Source organism: Oryctolagus cuniculus, chromosome 6 (assembly GCF_051225735.1).
Source record: "Oryctolagus cuniculus isolate XC-2025 breed Fujian yellow rabbit chromosome 6, ASM5122573v1, whole genome shotgun sequence".
In the NCBI taxonomy this organism is placed as follows: domain Eukaryota; kingdom Metazoa; phylum Chordata; class Mammalia; order Lagomorpha; family Leporidae; genus Oryctolagus; species Oryctolagus cuniculus.
The window spans coordinates 139,155,112-139,174,921 of NC_142872.1; the positions used below are offsets into that span (position 1 = coordinate 139,155,112).

The 19,810-nt window shown below is 33.8% G+C and overlaps 1 protein-coding gene across 3 annotated transcripts in view; it reads right to left on the reverse strand.

Annotated features, from left to right (window-relative positions):
• CSMD3 (CUB and Sushi multiple domains 3) overlaps positions 1-19,810 on the reverse strand; it is a 1,281,859-nt gene that overhangs the window by 986,708 nt on the left and 275,341 nt on the right. For all 3 annotated transcript variants that reach the window (XM_051844770.3, XM_051844772.3, XM_051844771.3), the window contains exon 4: positions 12,344-12,538. In XM_051844770.3, coding sequence (XP_051700730.2) covers positions 12,344-12,538 — 195 coding nt within the window. The remainder of the gene's footprint in view (positions 1-12,343; positions 12,539-19,810) is intronic.

Consider the following 19,810-nt stretch of genomic DNA (forward strand, 5'->3'; position numbering starts at 1 on the left):
CTTGTTCTACACCATTGCCCAAGAAATAAACTACCATTTTGTGATGTTACTGAAATTGTAGGGTTATTTGGTACTATTGTGTGACCTTGCCTATTCTAACAACTCATAATTAGTTCATTTCTAATGTATTAATAAAATGCACAACTTTCAAGATTTCTTAATATTTCTCAAGCTCTTAGTTTTTTTATCTGAACTGAAATACCTTATCTCAAACATCTCCATAGATTTCCATTATAATATCTTTCTTGAGCTGAATTATCCACAAGGCAGGAGTTAGCCTAAATTTAATTAAGAAAAAAAATCAATGAAACAGACAGAAGTTCTCATTAGATGACCTAAATACTCCTCAATAATAATTTGTTCTAACAAAATAATAGAAAATACACTTACAGGTTACTCGGTTAACTCTGTGGGAAATAAATTGATTTCATTATTGTTTGAATGAGAAAACACAGTGAAAGTGTCCTGCCCTTACTACTCTTGCTAGCACTTAAATCAGAGTATGAGGAAGGTGAATTTCACCTCCCATAAACTAGTCATGAAAAACAACTCTCAGAAAGCCATATGAGAGAGTGAATGCATGATGGTCATAGACACTTTTATAAATGTGTATGAAAGCTACAACTCACTGTTTTTTAAAATCAGTGATCACTGATAGAAATAATAAGGTTTTAAATTTGTGGAGTCAGATACTTTCTTAACCTCATATAAATAACTTTGGTCTTATAAATTTTAAAAGGATATAATTTAGAGAATTATAATTTATACTATAATAATATAGAAATAATCTTGGTGAGTTTTACTTCCATGCTCAACCTATAAAGAGTCAGCAAATTTATTTAAAATTATCATCAATAGAAGATTTCTAAAAATTCAAATCTTATTAATACATATTAGGTGATTACATTAATTCAGTAGGTAGAGTAGGTATGATGGTATTAGTTTTTTGAATTCAGTACACATTGATGACTACAGTACTCAAGGTGTTTTGTCATATTGCAATAATTAAAGATTTCCTATTTTGCTACTCTACTTTCTATTCCTAAACAACCGAAAACTTTCCCATTCAGATTATTGAATGTTGTTAAGGAAATCACAAATCTTGCCCATGCCCTGTTACATCTAGTTTCTGAATATTACGTAGACATTTTCTTCTTAATCTTTAAGGGGGTCATCTGAAATAAGTACTGTATGTTATGTTCCAGGAATGGATGTGGACTCAAATCAGATCATGCACTGAAAATTCTAAAACTTATGAAGAAGGAAAGATAGTACCAAAAAGAATTACAGAGGGCCTCTCTGCTGCAGTGTCTCAGGGTCAATTGCAGAATATTCTTAAATTTTTACTTATCACTAAGGTGGATGTCAATAACCACTCACATTGTTCCTTGCTAATGGGAATCCACTGAGTATTCTTAGATGCTCAAATATTGATATGTCAAAGATAGTCATAATGAACTCATTTCCTCTTGACAAGTGATTGATATAGTCTTATTTCAATGAGTTCAAAGTACTATGCATGGGAAAAATACCATCACTGGAAATTTAAAATTTATAATATGTTATGAAAAGAGTTCTGGTGGCCAGATTTTAATTCCTTCTTTTTCAGTATGTATGTTCACAGTTGTTTTTTTTTTTTTCAAACTTCTACTAACTTTAGTTTTGATACCTATAAGGAGAATAATCAAAGTAACTTATTGTTAAGTTTTTAAAGAAAATAAGTAATTCATATCTAATCCTTAGAATTTTACTTACAACATGGACTATAGTAAACACGAGCTGTGTTGTTATTGTTGAAATGTAAAAAAGAGAAATTTTCCTCAATTATTCTATACTGTGCAAATTGTTGTATATGTGCAGAAATAGAGAATATGAACCTCTCTTCTATGGCTGTCTCTCCTTTATGATCGTTACTTTTTGCTTAATAGTAGTTGTGATACTGTCAAAAAAAACATGCTTACCATCTTAACAATTTAAATATATCTCTTGCCTTGCACATGTTTAGGGAGTATGTTTCAAACACTGGTCTGGTCTTCAAAATTTTCCAAAGCATTATTGCAACAAATCTTCTCGACTATAATTGTCACAACTCTTCTCTGTATTGACTTCCACCAGTTAAAGTCAACTCACTTTTAGTTTCCCAAAGTGACATGTTACATTATACAATCATAAACATTTACATTATTATTCACATTCTTTATGACTAAAACGTTTGTTCCCTGGCCTTAGAAAATGCTTGTTCTATTTTAAGCCTTTGAAACACCTTGAAAGTTTGAAGAATTATTTGATGAGGAGAGAATAAGAATAAACAAGGAGAGACTATTTATAATAAATGTTGAATGGAAATAAAGAGAAGAAACAGAACAGTAGCCCCAGGGAGTAGGATTTTCTAAAATTAAGAATTTTTGATTGTGTGGTTCATTGGATTTTATATAAGAGAAAATGGCAGTATTTATATATGCTAAGATTAGAAAAAATGAGAAAGTTTTGTAATTAAGACAGTGGGAAAAGTAGAATAATATAGTAACTAAAGAGTATGATACTTGGGGCCGGCACTGTGGCAGAGTGGGTAAAGCCAACAGTGCCGGCATCCCATATGGGCACCCAGTTCAAGTCCCAGCTGCTCCACTTCCCATCCAGCTCTCTGATATGGCCTAGGAAAGCAGTAGAAGATGGTCCAAATTCTTGGACCCTTGCACCCGCGTGGGAGACCCAGAAGAAGCTCCTGGCTCTTGGCTCCTAGCTTCAGATCGGACCAGTTCTGGCCATGGAGGCCATTTGAGGAGTGAACCAGCAAATGGAAGACCTCTCTGTCTCTGCCTCTGTCTTTGTAACTCTGCCTTTCAAATAAATGAATAAATCTTTAAAAAAAGAGTATGATACTGGAGACTACTTACTTGAATTCGAATCCCAGCTCTGCCCTTTACTATATGCTTGGGCCTGTGCATCAATCTTTCTTTCTTTCTTTCTTTCTTTCTTTCTTTCTTTCTTTCTTTCTTTCTTTTTCTTTCTTTTTTTGAAAGAGAGTTACAGAGAGAGGTAGAGACAGAGAGAAAGGTCTTCTATCCGTTGGTTCACTCTCCAGATGGCTGCAACAACCAGAGCTGCACCAATCAGAAGCCAGGAACCAGGAGCCTCCTCTGGGTCTCCCACGTGGGTGCAGGGGCCCAAGAACTTGGGCCATCTTCCACTGCTCTCCCAGGCCATAGCAGAGAGCTGGATTGGAAGTGGAGCAGCAGGGCCTCAAACTGGTGCCTATACAGGATTCCAGTGCTTCAGGCTAGGACTTTAACCACTGTGCCACAGTGCTGGCCCACCTGTGAAACTTTTTTAACCATCTCCAGTTTCCTATATACCATCTACTGTACAACATGGGTATGAAGATTAAATAGGTTACTACATGTAGATGTTTACAAAACTCATTGCCTCCCATGCCCAAAAGTACTCATTAAATGTAAAGAATAAAATGGAAGAAAGCAATAAAACATGAACCTGTAAGTTATTTTTCAATTTTCCATCAAGATTAATCTGACATTCAGCAAGATAAAATTTTCAGTTGCCTCTGATCTTCCATGACATTTTATTTAAGTAGATATTTGTTATAATATAAATGTCAGCATATTATCTGTCTTAACAGCAACATCTCATTTTATAATTTTATGTGTTATGAGTAATATTTCAGTGATTGCATCGTGTGTTTTGAATAAAACAGGGTAGAGTAATAAAATGAGAAATACTTTTATTCAATTGTAGTATTTTGTAATGTGATAATCTTCTAAATATTCAGTTGCATTGACAATGACCTCATTTCCACTGTTTAGAATCACTTTTAATTGCAGATACAAACAGCAGCAGGCAACATTTTAGAAAGGGTTATGAGAGATGAAATCATAACAATTTCAGAAAAGTTAAGCATTAACATGTAAGCAATATTGTTTATAAGAACATGTAACCACATATTAGTGCCATGAATAAAATCTTTGTCAACTGTATTTATATTTATTGCATTTCATATGTAAATCTGAAAATGTAAAAAAACTAGCTTATTTTATAAATTAGGCCTACATTGGATGATAATATATAAATGAAATTAAGATCATATTGATGGAGAAGCATTAAAATTTTGGCTGTGTTTTCAGATTATTGAAAATATATTCAAATTTTTAAGTACGCAAAGATTAGATTAGAACTGAATCTAGATATTCAAATTGTACATCACTTGCACTTTGCCAGTGATTTAGGTACTGTGTTTTGATTATAGTGGTTCTATAAATACAGCACTTGATCTTTTCAACATCAAGGCTTCATTTGTGCTTCAGTATTTGATGCAGCCTTCGGAACCATATTTCCCCTAGTTTGTAATACTTACATTATAGAAGATACAGATCATGAGAATATGTTATGCTTTCCCAATAATGTACTACAAAAGAAATTTCTCATTCTATGAATAAGTTTGTTTTTACATTACAAATTATTTTGTAAGAGGATGACCTAACTGTGTGTGTAGATATTTAGGTTTTCTTTCTTTTATTTTTTTTGGTTGCCAAACGAATAAAACCCAAATTTAATTCTGATTCTAACAAGAATATAAAAATTCTGAACTTGAATTTTGTATATTACTCTTTCTCTTTTTTCATCTTACTTTCCTTCTTTTATTTTCTCTTGACATTGTTCTTTATTTGAACTAAATTTGTTACTTTTCTACATGTATTATGCTGCATCAAGTATTTTTTAAAATTAGCTATAATTTTAATGTAAATACCTAAACATTTTAATTTAGATTCAATACTATGGTGATTTAAACAAGTGTAAGAAGCAGTAAATAAAAAAAAAATTGCCTTCGTCAAAAATAAGAGAAATTGGTGCAGAAAAGCAAGAACAACAAAAACTGTAGAAAAACACTGAAGATCACTTCAGGATGTAAGATATTGAGAGCTAGCTCTATATACTTGAAAACTATGTAATAAAAATAAAATTTATTTTCTTTTGTTTCAGATTTGTAATTGGGAAAACCTGAAGAGTATTGATAGGAAGCTTTTAGATTTTTGAGAACAGTGAGTAATTAGATTTTTTTAGCACATTGAGCCAAAAGGTAGAGTTTTTGAAGGCACTCATGCTTCAAGATTTAGATTTTTTTTCTCTATAATTAACTGCATGTAAGAATTCTCAGCACTGCCTCAACTACATACAATCTTCACATTAATTGGTGACCAATAAAGATACTCAGAGAAGAAAGAGTCCAAGACCAAAAATTTGCAAAGTCCTGCCTGAATCACTCAGATAAATTCTTATTATTATTTTTTTTTAGCACAAAGTACAGAGGACCTTCAACAAAGGGTAAGTTCACTAAAATATTCAGTCTTTGGTGGCTATCAATTTCCTTCCTGTATTAATTTATCATAAAGTATTTTAGTTCATCTTTAGAGTGGTGGCTTTACAAAGAGAGACAGAATACCAGATGGTCATTGCCGTGGTTCACTGAGTTTTTATGCTAGCAGGAAGTTAGATGATTGCTTTTCAAGACTCTTGTCATGCACTGAACAGTCTATTTCACCATAGGGGATTTTGAAGCTGTCAATATATTTTGACTAAGCATGTTCCACCATTTTTTTCTTAAGTCAAGGTCCTATATAATCTTTTGAATGATCCTTGAACACCAATAAAATATAATTTGTCCTTCTTTGTACATGTCATAGAATGTAGACTTGTGTTAAAAATGAATTTTAGTTCATAAATTTCTGTTTTTGTTTTGGGAACATTATTACACTATCTGGTATATTTTCTTTAAAAATATAACTTTTCTCTATACAATCTGGATATATAAAATAAAATTTTCTTTTAAATATGTATTTGCCAAAAATATATAAGCAAAAATACTTCAAATAAACAAAAGTCTTCTTAGAAACATATGGCCCAATGTTACACAGAATTCGCATAGACAGTTATGAGTTAGTTGCCTGAAAAAGTAACTGACTTTCGTATTTTATTTTAAGAATACACATCAGCTATTTTGTGGAAATTGCACAGAAAAAGTAACATATGAAGATCATTCCATTATAGAAAAAGAACACTCTAAATTAACAATATATTATCATAGCATGCAATATTATAACTCATAAAGATGTAACGATTCTCTCTTTAGTGGAAGGAAATAGAATAGGTTGAAATAATGATGATAGATGAAGGAATGAAAACATTTAAACAGTAGAGTAAGCCAATAAAAATTTTGAATTATTATATGCATAATAGAAACACAAAGAAACACAAACAACTTCATGAAAGGAGAAAGATGTAATCTACAAATGCAAAGTGGGAAAAATAATGTGTGAGTTGAATGTTAAATTTATGGCTGATTATTGCAGCAGAGCACAGAGTGATTACATGGTCAGAAAGGGCAGTTCTGATTTTCCTCTCTGAAAATAAGAAACACATGGAAAGCTGGTACATATTGCTTATATAGTCTATCTTTCTGCATGAAATTAGAGTGTATATATATATATATATATATATATATATATAGGCAATAGACCACCAATTAATTCATCCTTTAAATACATAGCTCCCATAGTCAACAGACTGTGAGTTTCGTGAAGCCTGGAGCTCTACAGACTCCATTATTATACTTAGCAGTGTTTTGTGAGTACTGAATTCTAAATATATATGAACCTAATTATTGAATATAACTTCAAGTTTGAGAATATCCAGAAATAAATAACTAGAAATGCTATATCACTTTTGAGAAATATTTTCATTATGATGCATATTACTTGCTGATTCGAACCTAATTTATTGGGTTAATGTGGGACTTATGGTTTATTTCAGTTGCTACAACTCAGAAAAATTAATTCCATTGCCTGTGAGGTCCTATGACTGAAACACATCATTCTCTTTTTCTATCAATTTTCAAGCACTCCATGTCTCAGTGCTATTTTCCTATTAAACAACACATCTTCATGGGTAAATCTTAGCATGTTTGTCTTGTTTTGGCCATAACAATGATAGAAATAAGGTGGTAATTATTACCTGTTAAATACTGTAGTATAAGTATTTTACATATATCCACTAATATGATCTTTACCTTAACAGTGTAAAATAGGTGGAACTACTTACACAAATGAAAAACTGAGATCTGATAAATGAAATATCTAGAGTAAGGTTCTGTATCTTCTCAATGGCAGAATGTGAACAAGCCAAGGCTTTTATTAGTCCACAGACAACTCTTTCTAGAACTTTTCCTGTCTTATTTTAAAACTAGTTTATGTTATATTGGAGCCCCAGGAACATTTTTTACTTGATAGATATTTTAAAATATGGAAAACACAAATATAACATAATAAATGATAGCTATTACTTACACATGCTATTTCAAATACAACACTTCTATTTAGAAACAGCAGCTTTTGCCAGCTTCCATGGGCTAACCATTATACTAATATTTCAAAAATATTATCTCATTCACTATAATTTCTTTAATCTCTGTGATAATCCAAGATAAGTAAAAATATTCAATTTTTGATGCAATGGACACCACACAAACAGATCAACTAATAGACCTTCTGTCCTTACAGACATTTCTTGTGACCTGGTTTCCATCCTGCTGGATACCACTAAAACAATATGAGAAAACTTGCATCATTTAATCAACAAGTGAAATTTCCAAAACAAGATTAGGTCCATGAGAGAGCAACTGAGTCTTGGCCTGATTGCTGTTGGAATAGCTTGTGTTTCCAGGGTGGGATAAACAGCAGGAAAAAACACTTGTAATTTTTTTCTTATGGGCTGACATCCCTGAAATTTTTCTATAGGCTTTGAGGTGGAGATATAATCTTGTTACCAAGTTCTATATGCTTAGTCTGCTTGCTTATTAAAAGACATTCACAAAATGGTTTCATCCTTAATATCAAATATACTTAAGAGACATTACCTAAAGGAATTAGGGCCAGTAAAAGTAAAAGGGCCTGAATAATGTTTCTCACATAATAATGGAAAGCCTCGTGTTGATACCCAAAGTTTGTGGTAAGATATTTTCTGATATAATATCTAAAATAACATGTTTGAAAATAAAAAAATAAGCAATCAAAAAGAATTCTTAATGCATGGCTTATGGCATTTTTTTTTTTTTTTGACAGGCAGAGTGGACAGTGAGAGAGAGAGACAGAGAGAAAAGTCTTCCTTTGCCGTTGGTTCACCCTCCAATGGCCGCCGCGGCCGGCGCGCTGTGGCCGGTGCACCGCGCTGATCCGATGGCAGGAGCCAGGAGCCAGGTGCTTTTCCTGGTCTCCCATGGGGTGCAGGGCCCAAGCACCTGGGCCATCCTCCACTGCACTCCCTGGCCACAGCAGAGAGCTGGCCTGGAAGAGGGGCAACCGGGACAGAATCCGGCGCCCCAACCGGGACTAGAACCCGGTGTGCCGGCGCCGCTAGGCAGAGGATTAGCCTAGTGAGCCGCGGCGCCGGCCGGCCGTTTTGATATTCCACAGGACATGTGAGTTCTATTTTTCTTTGTTGTATAACAGTTTACCACTAACTCTGTTATCCTTATGATTCAGGAAATTACAGTATCACATTCTGTACTTTAGGAGTATAGATTTATTCTTGCTATTAATATTCACAAATCATCAAGACAATGTAAAACTATACTATTTTTCCAATTTATCCATCATTGATACATTCATAATAAGTCTTAAATATGCTGTGACTTACTCCCTGAATCTTAGTGTATTCTTTCATCAACTGTAGATTTTGGTGGGAGGGGGCATGTGTTGAGGCACAGCGGGTTAAGCTGCCATTTGGGATTCCCATATCCCACAGCCCATATCTTCTTAGCTTCTGATCCAACTTCCTGCTAATGTGCCTGAGAAAGCAGTAGGTGATGACAATAGTACATGGGACTCTGCAACCCACGTGGCAAACCCAGATGGAGGTCTCTGCTCCAGGATTTGGTATGGTCATTCTCTCTCTCTTCCTCTCTCTCACTCTCACTCCCCCTTTCCCTCTCTTTCTATCATTCTCCTTCTGTGGCTCTGCCTTTCAAATAAATCTTTAAAAGTTTGTTAAATTTGTGTGTGTGAACCCAGGTTTAAGTACACTCTAATAATGTTTCTCTTTACATACAGTTTTATTAGTTTGCCCTGCAATAATATAGAAAATGCCATTTCTTTGTGAATTTAAAAATGTTTAATCTAGGAATTGTACATCCATGTTACCTTATCTGCCAACTGCTTTACATTAGTAAGAAGTGTCAGAAGCACTGAGTTGAGAAGAACTCTGAGGCCACATAAAAGCTCAGTGGGAATAAATGTTAAGGAAATGTGTGTCAAGTGGGTGTGCACAAAAGACATGAGCACCAGGTATTTTCATTGCAGACTTAGGGCATAGGAATTAGGCTTCACTTTTTATAGGCAGTATGCAGTTAGCTGCCTTTTCCAAATACTACCAGATGGTGTTAATAAAATTTATTCACCCCGTGAACAAATACAAAAAAGTCGTGCATTATACCCTCTAGTTTGATGTGGCGTTCATTTTTTTCTTAATTAAACTATCATTGTTAAGTAGAATCAAAAAGCTCTTTAAAAGCAAAGGTTTTGTCAAGGAGAGACTCTATGTAAACTCCAGGAGAAGTAATAAGCAGATCATTACAGAGTGATCAGCCCCCTGCAAAGTTATAAATTAAAGAATCAGTATGCTATCAAGTGGCAAAAACAGAAGAGGAAAGACACGGAACGGAATGAGTAGTCTCCTATCTTTTCTTTTGAAATGAATGACAACCACACACATAGTACTCTATTAAGTTTTAATTAAAAATTTGGTTAGTGAGAGATAGATTGTGAATTAGAAAATTAGATCATATGCTCTATAAAGTATGACTTAGCTTCTACTCCAAGCCAATGAATATTAGTAACACATGAGAACTACTTTTGAGGCTGGAAATGAAAATTTGTATTTTCTACATGAATTACAGCCTCATTCAAAATATTCTTGCTCTATATAGTCTGTATTTTTAGCCATGCTCTATGAAATCTTTTAAAATGTTGTCCCTAGTTGAACTTCCTTCCACTCAATTGGGAGACATTAATACCTCCCCTAGCAAGATACCCAGCATATTCTACAGATTCTGCTAGTGATGCAATTATCACACATTACTGTAATTGATTATATTACAGCCTGCCCGCTGACCACAGAATCTTGAAGACCAGATTGTTTCTTAATATATTGATGTTCAGCACATGAAAAATGCTTTTCACAGGGTAGACCACTAATGAATACATTGAATGAGTAAAGTTATTCATTAGTATTATTACCAAATCAAAGATAAGGTGAGCTTGGAAGACTGAAGTTAAACAGGCATCATTTCCAAAACTCGGATGCCATTTTTATCATAGATGAAAAATGATACAGGTCACATTGAAAGCTAAAGGAAATAAGCTTCAGGGGCCTGGGAATGAGGAATGGGAAAAAGGGGATATATATTCTGGCAATATAGTTTAACTGGGAAACAAAATGGAAACAGCAACAAAACAATAGCTTTTAGTGTTAGTCTTAGATAGAGGGATACTTGATATTATCCATCTCAAATTCATCTTTGTTGACCATGTAGCCTTTCTTTAGGCAAGATATAGTAACATGTTAAGGATAAGTGGATGATAGAGCTAACTTAAATAATGTAGGGTATACCTGACACTTGGTGCGTGTCACCGCATTCAACTTTTAGCAGTATTTATGTTTTAGTATCTTCCCTTATCTCTTCGTACCATTATAGCTAAAGGAATTGTTTCCAAAATAGCAGTTTTTTTTTTTAAAGGCTCTCGTTAGTAAATGGCAAATCAACATTCAGAATAATGTCTTTCTGATTCCAAAGTCTATTGTCTGGAATGAGGTAGAGGAGCCCCAAAACAGAGATTAATATTCAGGTAATGTTGAAAATGCTCCATTGAAACCTCTAAATGCTTCTTGGTTTTACATGTCATAAGCCTCTATTGTTAGAATGTTTTAAAATGTTAAATATTTTAAGTATTTTTAAAATTTTGTATTTTTGCTTAGTTGAAAGGCAGGTGCATGTGTGTGCACAGATCTTTCAGCCAGTGGTTCACTCCCCAGGTGCCTGGAAGGTTAGGACAGCTGAAAAAGGACCAGGCTGAAGCTACCACCTGCTGCCTCCCAGGATGTGCATTAGCAGGAAGTTGCAATCAAAAAGAGAGCCAAGGTTCAAACTCTAGTACTTCCATATGTGATAACAGTGTCCCAAGTAGCATATTGACTACTGCACCCAAAACCTGCTATGGTTTTAAATATTTTAACAAGTGTTTTTGATTTGGGGGGTTTATACACACACACACACACACACACAAATCCTGACTATATGCCTTTTGGCAAATTCATGTCTATTACTCCATGTCCTCTTATTATAAAAATACTTTTTAAAGAGAGATGCAAATTATTTTTATGATGTTTCAAAGCAGTAACAGGCTCAAGCTTTGGAATCAGAATGGTTCGTACATGCCCTCCCTTCCATCACACATTGCCTTGGGAGACAATTCTTCATGGCCCTGACAGATTTCTGCACATCTTGTGTGCAGAATTTCTACTTTTCATTTTTCTCTTTGTATCAGAGATTTCAAAGATGTTTGTATCGAAAATCGCTAAGGAGGATTCAAATGATGTCTTTCACCAGAATAAAGGACAGGTTTGCTTATAGCCTTAGGAAATAGCACAGTGGCTCCCTCCAACAAAGGGTGGGTGTGCTATGGCCCATTATAAGAGAATAAGGTTCCTAAGCTCAGGAGTCATCTCTTGTGGCACCATTTAGTATGAATGTAGGCATCACATGCTCTATTGTTCTATATGAACTGGGTCCTGGGGAATTGGCACAAAATCTGACACACTAGCTCCTTGTACTACTCCTGAATAATAAACTATCCTTGTTTCTGACCAGAGAGGCTTCTTTTATCACTGAGGCAGAGAATCTTGTTAAACTTACAAGTAGAGTAAAATCTCACATTAAATATATTATCGTGTTTTCATCATAAAATAAATAATCCTTATAGTACAAATATTGAATGTTACAACATTATTAATTTCATAAATACCCATGTTAAGTCCTCTACTGGAATTCTTTAAGTGAGTCAGAGATCCAGTCAATATTTCTCAATGAAAGTAAGATAACGATTTTGAAAGCCTGAATTAAATTTCTAAACATCATAACAACATTTGCTTCAGATTCTGTAAAAAGAGCAACAACTAACATTGTTTATCTTAATATACTGACTGATTATAACTCTTATTTTAAAAATGCCTTCATTGTGTTGAACAAGTTTGGTCTCAATATCAAATAAAACACTGTTACCTCTACAGATGGGAACAGGAAAATCCCAGGAGGCTGTATTAACTGAATTGGCTATGCAGGTGAGTTGAGGGTGACCGTCAAGGATATAACCAGTAACACAGCTGTATCGGATCTTGTCACCAACGTCGAACCTTGTACCATACAAAACACCTTTGGGTGGAACTCCAGGGTTTCCACAAGAGCTACTCTGCAGTTCTGTAGAACAGGAGGAAAGAGAGAGTTTTTAGTTATTTTAATACGTATTTTAATATTTTACATTTATAAAATTATATGTAGACATGTATATCCTTTGTCCTTTGTTGAAGAGTCACAAAAAAAAAAAATAATTGTCTTCTATTTCAAGACATGTACCAGTAAAATATGGGAAGGGAAGATACATTTTACTGTATAAATAGTCATTTTCTTGTGCTGGGCAACTTTAGGAATTTTATATTAGTATTCATAGAAAGCTTTGAAATCAGTAAAGTAAAACTGAAGGAAGAACCAGTTATGTGGCTTCCTCAAAGTTACATTATCAAGACAGTAATGAGAACCTCCCCAGTATTTGATGCTTTTGCTTAATCCAAAACAATAAGCATGCATCTAGAAAAATAGATATTCGGGGTTATAAGTTTCTTTTTCATTTAGTTGCATGCTAGAGAATGTGTGATAGAATTTCAGCTCTATTTGTTTAATCTTCAATGTATAAGAACTGTAGTATAAGTAGTGACATTTTAACTAGATCAATATGCAAAATATACATATATATATCATATTTTACCTCTTCCAGTTTTTAATTGGTTAATTCCTAAAAATAAATGAGTGCAGAAATATAAGATTTTTTTAAACTAGTATTTCAGAACATCTAATTTCATCCAAAATATGCACAGGGCTGGCGCTGTAGCACAGCGGGTTAAAGCTCTCGCCTGAAGCACCAGCATCCCATATGAGCACCAGTTCTAATCCCGGCTGCTCCTCTTCTGATCTGGCTCTCTGCTATGGCCTGGGAAAGCAGTAGTAGATGGCCCAAGTCTTTGGGCCCCTGAAACCACGTGGTAGACCCGGAAGAAGCTCCTGGCTCCTGGCTTTGGATTGGCACAGCTCTGGATATTGTGGCCATCTGAGGAGTGAACCCACAGATGAAAGACTGTCTCTGTCTCTACCTCTCTCTATAACTCTGTCTTCCAAATAAATAAAATAAATCTTTAAAATATGCTCAAACTAGCAGAGTGTACAGGATAGGTATTAATTAATTTTCTTTGTGTTACTTTCTAAATTTTATATAAATCATTATATAACTTTATCCTATGAATAATAGTCCATAAAACACAAGTAATATTAGGGTAAAATGTATACCAATCTAAGTAAAGTGTGTAGTTTAGTTAATAGCATTATAAAATACTGATTTTGAAGTTTTCACAATTGTACTATGGTTACCTGAATAGTTAATACTAAGGAAAGCTAATTAAGGGTTTATGGGAACTCTGTTCTATTTTTGCAAAATAGAATTAAAAACAACACTATGCTACAAATAAGGAAATATATGTGCATTTTGTCCTGTGTTCATTTCATTTTGTTTTATAAATTCCATACAATATTGTTACTGCATTATTAAAATAAGCAATTATTATACATTAGTATAATACTGGAAATCAATGCCAATATTATATAAAAATATTAAAGTACAAAATGATTCATATTGTGTAGCTGCAGTTTTAATCAGCATATCATTGTGTGTAAATGTGTAATAATTACACACAGAGATAACATTTGTATCTTTTTATGCATAATGGATGGGAATATAGTAAATTGTGTGTTTAATGCATCTTTATTTGCCTTATAAATTTTCAATGCTAAAAAAGATACTAATTAATTTCAAATATCAGGTCATTTTAATTGATGAAAGATTATGGAGGACAGAACATCCGTAGAACTTATGATCTATTTTAGAGTTTAAAATATTTACACTGAGTTTCAAACACTCATCTTAGGTATCTCTAACATAGAAAATAAATAACTAATATTTATTAAATATAATTTGTTTCTATAAGCAATAGCAATTTCATTAAGACATCGTAACATTTGTAAAATGTTTGAAATGTCAATATCCAAGGATAATTATTTCTAATATTTCAATTCAATATTTCACCAAGGCATATATTTCTATTAAAACTTTAAGTATCTGTGAATTTTAAACAATTAAAAAAGTTTTGAATTCAAAAGTAGCCTATTATGACATATTAAATATTTTGGAAAATTCATTTCATTAATAGATCAGATGTTTCCTGTGAGAGATGTTGAGGTTAACTAGTTTTGATAAAATGAATAAGAATTCAGTCCTCTGAATATAATTATAACAAAGGAAATACTTTAATGAAACTACCAATTTTGACCTTAGAATCAATCTACTTCTCTCCCTTCCATCATCTAAAATATAATTAGGGTTGAGACTTCAATTATCATAAAGTTATATATCTAGGAAAAAAGCAGTTTCCCAGTTATTTCACAAGAAGCACTTAGATATGGAAATAAAGAGAGTTCTAAATGGTTGTTAAACTCAGATTTAACTTTGATATAAATTAACTAATAGATGCTACCCAGATCAAAGTATTACAGCAAAAAATGGAACACATATCAGGTGAAGAAAGGAATGAACACTGTGTTGAATCTTAAGATTACCTAATCTCCTGCATTGTTGCTCAGTTGTTTCTAAATGTATAGACTGATAAAAATTTAATCTATTTCAAAATGAAACTCTAAGAAGATAATTCCAAAATGTAACTGTTTCTAACTTGCAGGAAATTCCCATCGATAATTTTCCTTGTTTACTATCTTAATAAATAAGAATGTCTGACCATTATTTTTTAGACTGAGTAGCATATAACGAGAGTTAAGATATTTCATATTTAGATGTATACATCCAAATTCTTCAGGTATTGTCCATGAATTCTACTTTTTCTTCTCTCTAAGACATCTAAAAATATTTATTTTCATTTATTTTTATCTTCTTGAATGGGAGGGAAACAGAGACAGAGAGAGAGAGAGAAAGAAAGAATATCTGCCATCTGCTGGTTCACGCCTCAACAGTCAGGGCTGGGCCAGGCTGATGCTGGAAGCTAGGAATTCCATCTGATTCTCTGATATAGATACAGTGGCCCAAGCCTCCCAGGATACATTAGCAGGAAGCTGGATTGAAAGTGGAGTAAAACTGAACTGAGTCTCAACCTACTATTTCACAACACATACCCAACCAGCCTTTTGAGACTTCTCTCTCAGCCATGTCTATTTTAAGAGGAGAGCCAAGAATGATATTAACTTAATAATTGCATAAACTACTGTGAAGAATGCTATCTTCTGAATTAACATTCTTTTCTTTGTCTTCTTTAAAAAAATTTAGACTGCAACCTATTTGAACTTATGAATTAAACCAACTTTTGCGTAATAAAAGGGTTGAAAAGCTAGGATAAACTAACTTTTAGGCATTATTTTTTACTAGCCACAAAGAGTTTGAATTTCAGGGATATAAGGAACATGTATTCATCAAACATGCATTAAAGATATCCAATTTTTGCTTGTTACCCTAGTGTGCTTTTGAAACAAAGAATTACAAAGGAAGCAGAGTTACTAAATTGACTAGTTATTGCCTTTTTTCAGTAGATGATATTAATATATTGATTTAAATTTTTACGTAGGTACATTAAAGCAATTACATAAACTGAAAGATTCTCATTTCATATGCCATAATCCAAAGATTAAAATGGAATTGAAATGGTGGCGGGAGTACTTTAAAATTATTTTCACCAAATTGTTGATTGAGCACTTACTAAGAGTTTAAAATACAAATAAAAGCAAATAAAAGAAACTTTTATGTGCAGAAGCCCCACTTGATTTTTATTCTTGGAATCTATGACATGAGCTTTGTTTGTAGTTGAAACTCTAATAAACATGAGTTGGCAATTGGGTGAATTCATATCACTAGAAACTCAGTCTGATGACTTTGCACTAAAAATGTAATATGTACAGACCCTTTATGTTGAATTTGCTGTTCTATTCCTAATTATTTTTGAAGATTTATTTATATATTTGAAGGCAGAGTGACAGAGAGGCATAGAGAGAGAGAGAGAGAGAGAGAGAGGTTCACCATCCCCCAATTCACTCCCCAAATGCCTGCTGATCTGAAACCAGGAATCTGGAGATTCTTCCAGGTCTCCCACATGGATGCAAGGACCCAAGCACTTGGGCCATCTTCCACTGCTTTCCCAAGCCACATCAGAGAGCTGGATCAGACATGAAACAGACAAGAATCAACCCAGCGCCCATATAAGATGCCAACACTGCAGATGGCGGTTTTACCTGCTATGCTACAGCGCCAGCCACTCCTAACAAATTACTGAGTCAATTTAAAATTCATCTGTTTTCAACTTGAGATATGTGTATTTTATTTATTCTGTCTTCTCTGGGTATTGAAATTGTTGGCAAACAATATAAAGGCATTTTAGTAATATAAACTGTTCTAAATTGTAAGAGTTTTTTTTATAGGGGCCAGCGCTGTGGCATAAGGGGTAAAGCTGCTGCCTGCAGTGCCAGCATCCCATATGGGCGCTGGTTCGAGTCTTGGCTGCTCCACTTCCAGTCCAGCTCTCTGCTATGGCCTGGGAAAGCAGTGAAAGAAGGCCCAACACCTTGGGCCCCTGCACCTGTGAGGGATACCTGGAAGAAATTCCTGGCACCTGGCTTCAGATCAGCACAGCTCTGGCCATTGCGACCAATTGGGGAATGAACCAGCAGATGGAAGACCTCTCTCTCTCTCTCTCTCTCCCCCCCCTCTGTCCCTGTCTCTCTCTCTCTGTCTCTCTTTCTCTCTCTGTGTAACTCTTTCAAATAAATAAATAAATCATTTTAAAAATAGATTTTTTGATACAGCAGAGAAATTCCTGGGAAAAGATTAAAGATAATTTTTTTGTCTTCCTCATTTTATTTTTTTATTTTTTTAAACTTGTATTTAATGAATATAAATTTCCAAAGTACAGCTTATGGATTACAATGGCTTCCCCCCCATAACGTCCCTCCCACATGCAACCCTCACCTTTCCCACTCCCTCTCCCCTTCCATTCACATCAAGATTCATTTTCGTTTCTTTTTATATACAGAAGATCAGTTTAGCATACATTAAGTAAAGATTTCAACAGTTTGCTTCCACACAGAAACATAAAGTGAAAAATACTGTTTGAGTACTAGTTATAGCATTAAATCTCAATGTACAACACACTAAGGACAAAGATCCTACATGAGGAGTAAGTACACAGTGACTCCTGTTGTTGACTTAACAAATTGACACTCTTGTTTATGGCCTCAGTAATCACCCTAGGCTCTTGTCATGAGCTGCCAAGGCTATGGAAGCTCCCTGAGTTCACCGACTCTGATCATATGTAGACAAGGCCATGGTCAAAGTGGAAGTTCTCTCCTCCCTTCAGATAAAGGAACCTCCTTCTTTGATGACCCATTCTTTCCACTGGGATCTCACTCACGGAGATCTTTCATTTAGTTTTTTTTTTTTTTTTTTTTTTTTTTTTTTTTCCCAGAGTGTCTTGGCTTTCCATGCTTGAAATACTCTCATGGGCTTTTCAGCCGGATCTGCATGCCTTAAGGGCTGATTCTGAGGCCAGAGTGCTGTTTAGGACATCTGCCATTCTATGGGTCTGCTGTGTATCTCACTTCCCATGTTGGATCATTCTCTCCCTTTTTTATTCTATCAGCTAGTATTTGTAGACACTATTCTTGTTTATGTGATCCCTTTGGTTCTTAGTCCTATCATTATGATCAGTTGTGAACAGAAATTGATCACTGGGACTAGTGAGATGGCATTGGTACATGCCACCTTGATGGGATTGAATTGGAATCCCCTGGTAAGTTTTTAACTCTACCATAAGTCAGCTTGAGCATGTCCCGAATTGCACATCTCTTCTCTCTCTTATTCCCACTCTTACATTTAGCAGTGATCACTTTTCAGTTAAGTTTCAGCACTTAAGAAGAATTGTGTATTGATTACAGTATTCAACCAAAAGTATTAAGTAGAACAAACAAAAAAAAATACTAAGAGGTTGATGTACAATGTAATACTTTATCCATTTTAGTTTTTTTTTTTTTATTCTAGTACCATTGGTTGAACTCTGTAATTAACACACAATTATTCTTAGGTGTTTAAATTTTAACTGAAAAGTGATCCCTGTTAGGAATTTGGAAAACATTATGCTGAGTGAAATAAGCCAATCCCAAAGGGACAAATACCACTTGTTCTCCTTGATAGGTGACAACTAACTGAGCACCAGAAAGGAAACCTGTTAAAGTGAAATGAACACTATGAGAAATGGTGACTTGATCAGCCCTCACCCTGACTGTTGATGAGCAACTTGATATGTTATCCCTCTTAGTATTTTTTTTGTTTGTTCTACTTAAAGATAATTTTTTTAAAAATTCAATTGTGTTATGAGAGTAGAGTATAGTGACATCCTTCTACATTACTTAAAAGAAAAATTTAGATAAATTACTTGGCAAGGAACACAAACTAATTCACTAACCAGAAACCCTTAAAAATGATGTCCCCTTCACTCTTTTCCCTCAAAGGGAAGTATTTCCATCATTAAATGTTTGGTGATCGAATTTTAGCAGCTCTTCAGAAGGGAATAACTGACAAAATAATTGAAATCCATTTGAAATGTTCAGAGATTCTGAATGAGCAAATATTTTCATAAGCATGCATTGTATATATATATATTTATATACACTGTATGGGTTTAACAATACTAACTTTACTAGAAAATTACGTTAGTATTATCAAAATTTTAAAATGATACATGCATATTATTTATAAGAATGTTGATATGATTATATAAAAATATTTAGGTCATACACCAAGCAAACAATATGTTGTAAAACATTAGCTTAATAAATTATGGCTTTATTGTTATAATCAAGTTTGTGCTTGAGAAATCTAAATTAGATGTAATTATGTTAGGGTCTACTAGAGGCAGGGTCATATGTATCAAATCTTATGAAATGCTAATTGTCATTTCTTTCTTGATGTTCTAAAATTCATCAAAAATAGAATTTAATAAAGGATAAAATTCAGCTATGATTCTAAGTCATAAATGAAATTCAAGGTCTACCCTCAAATTCTGGCAGAAAATTTGTATAACCAAACTTATAAGTTTCCTGTAGCTGTCATTGATCCTTTATTCTTTCCTCAGTTGATTGGTGTATCATATACCATGCCAGGCATCGTGATTATCAAGTGATGTCTTTGGTGTATTATAATTAACAAAATCCAGATAAGATTAAAAATAAGAAGCAATTTAAAAACTTTAAGGTACAAGTTAAATCCTTAAAAAGATTATATAAAAGATTACATGAGAACAGAGTTTTTGTCATGGTTTCCTTGGAGAAATTCAATAAAAGTCTGTCAAGCAATTTAGAGAAACAAGAGCGACG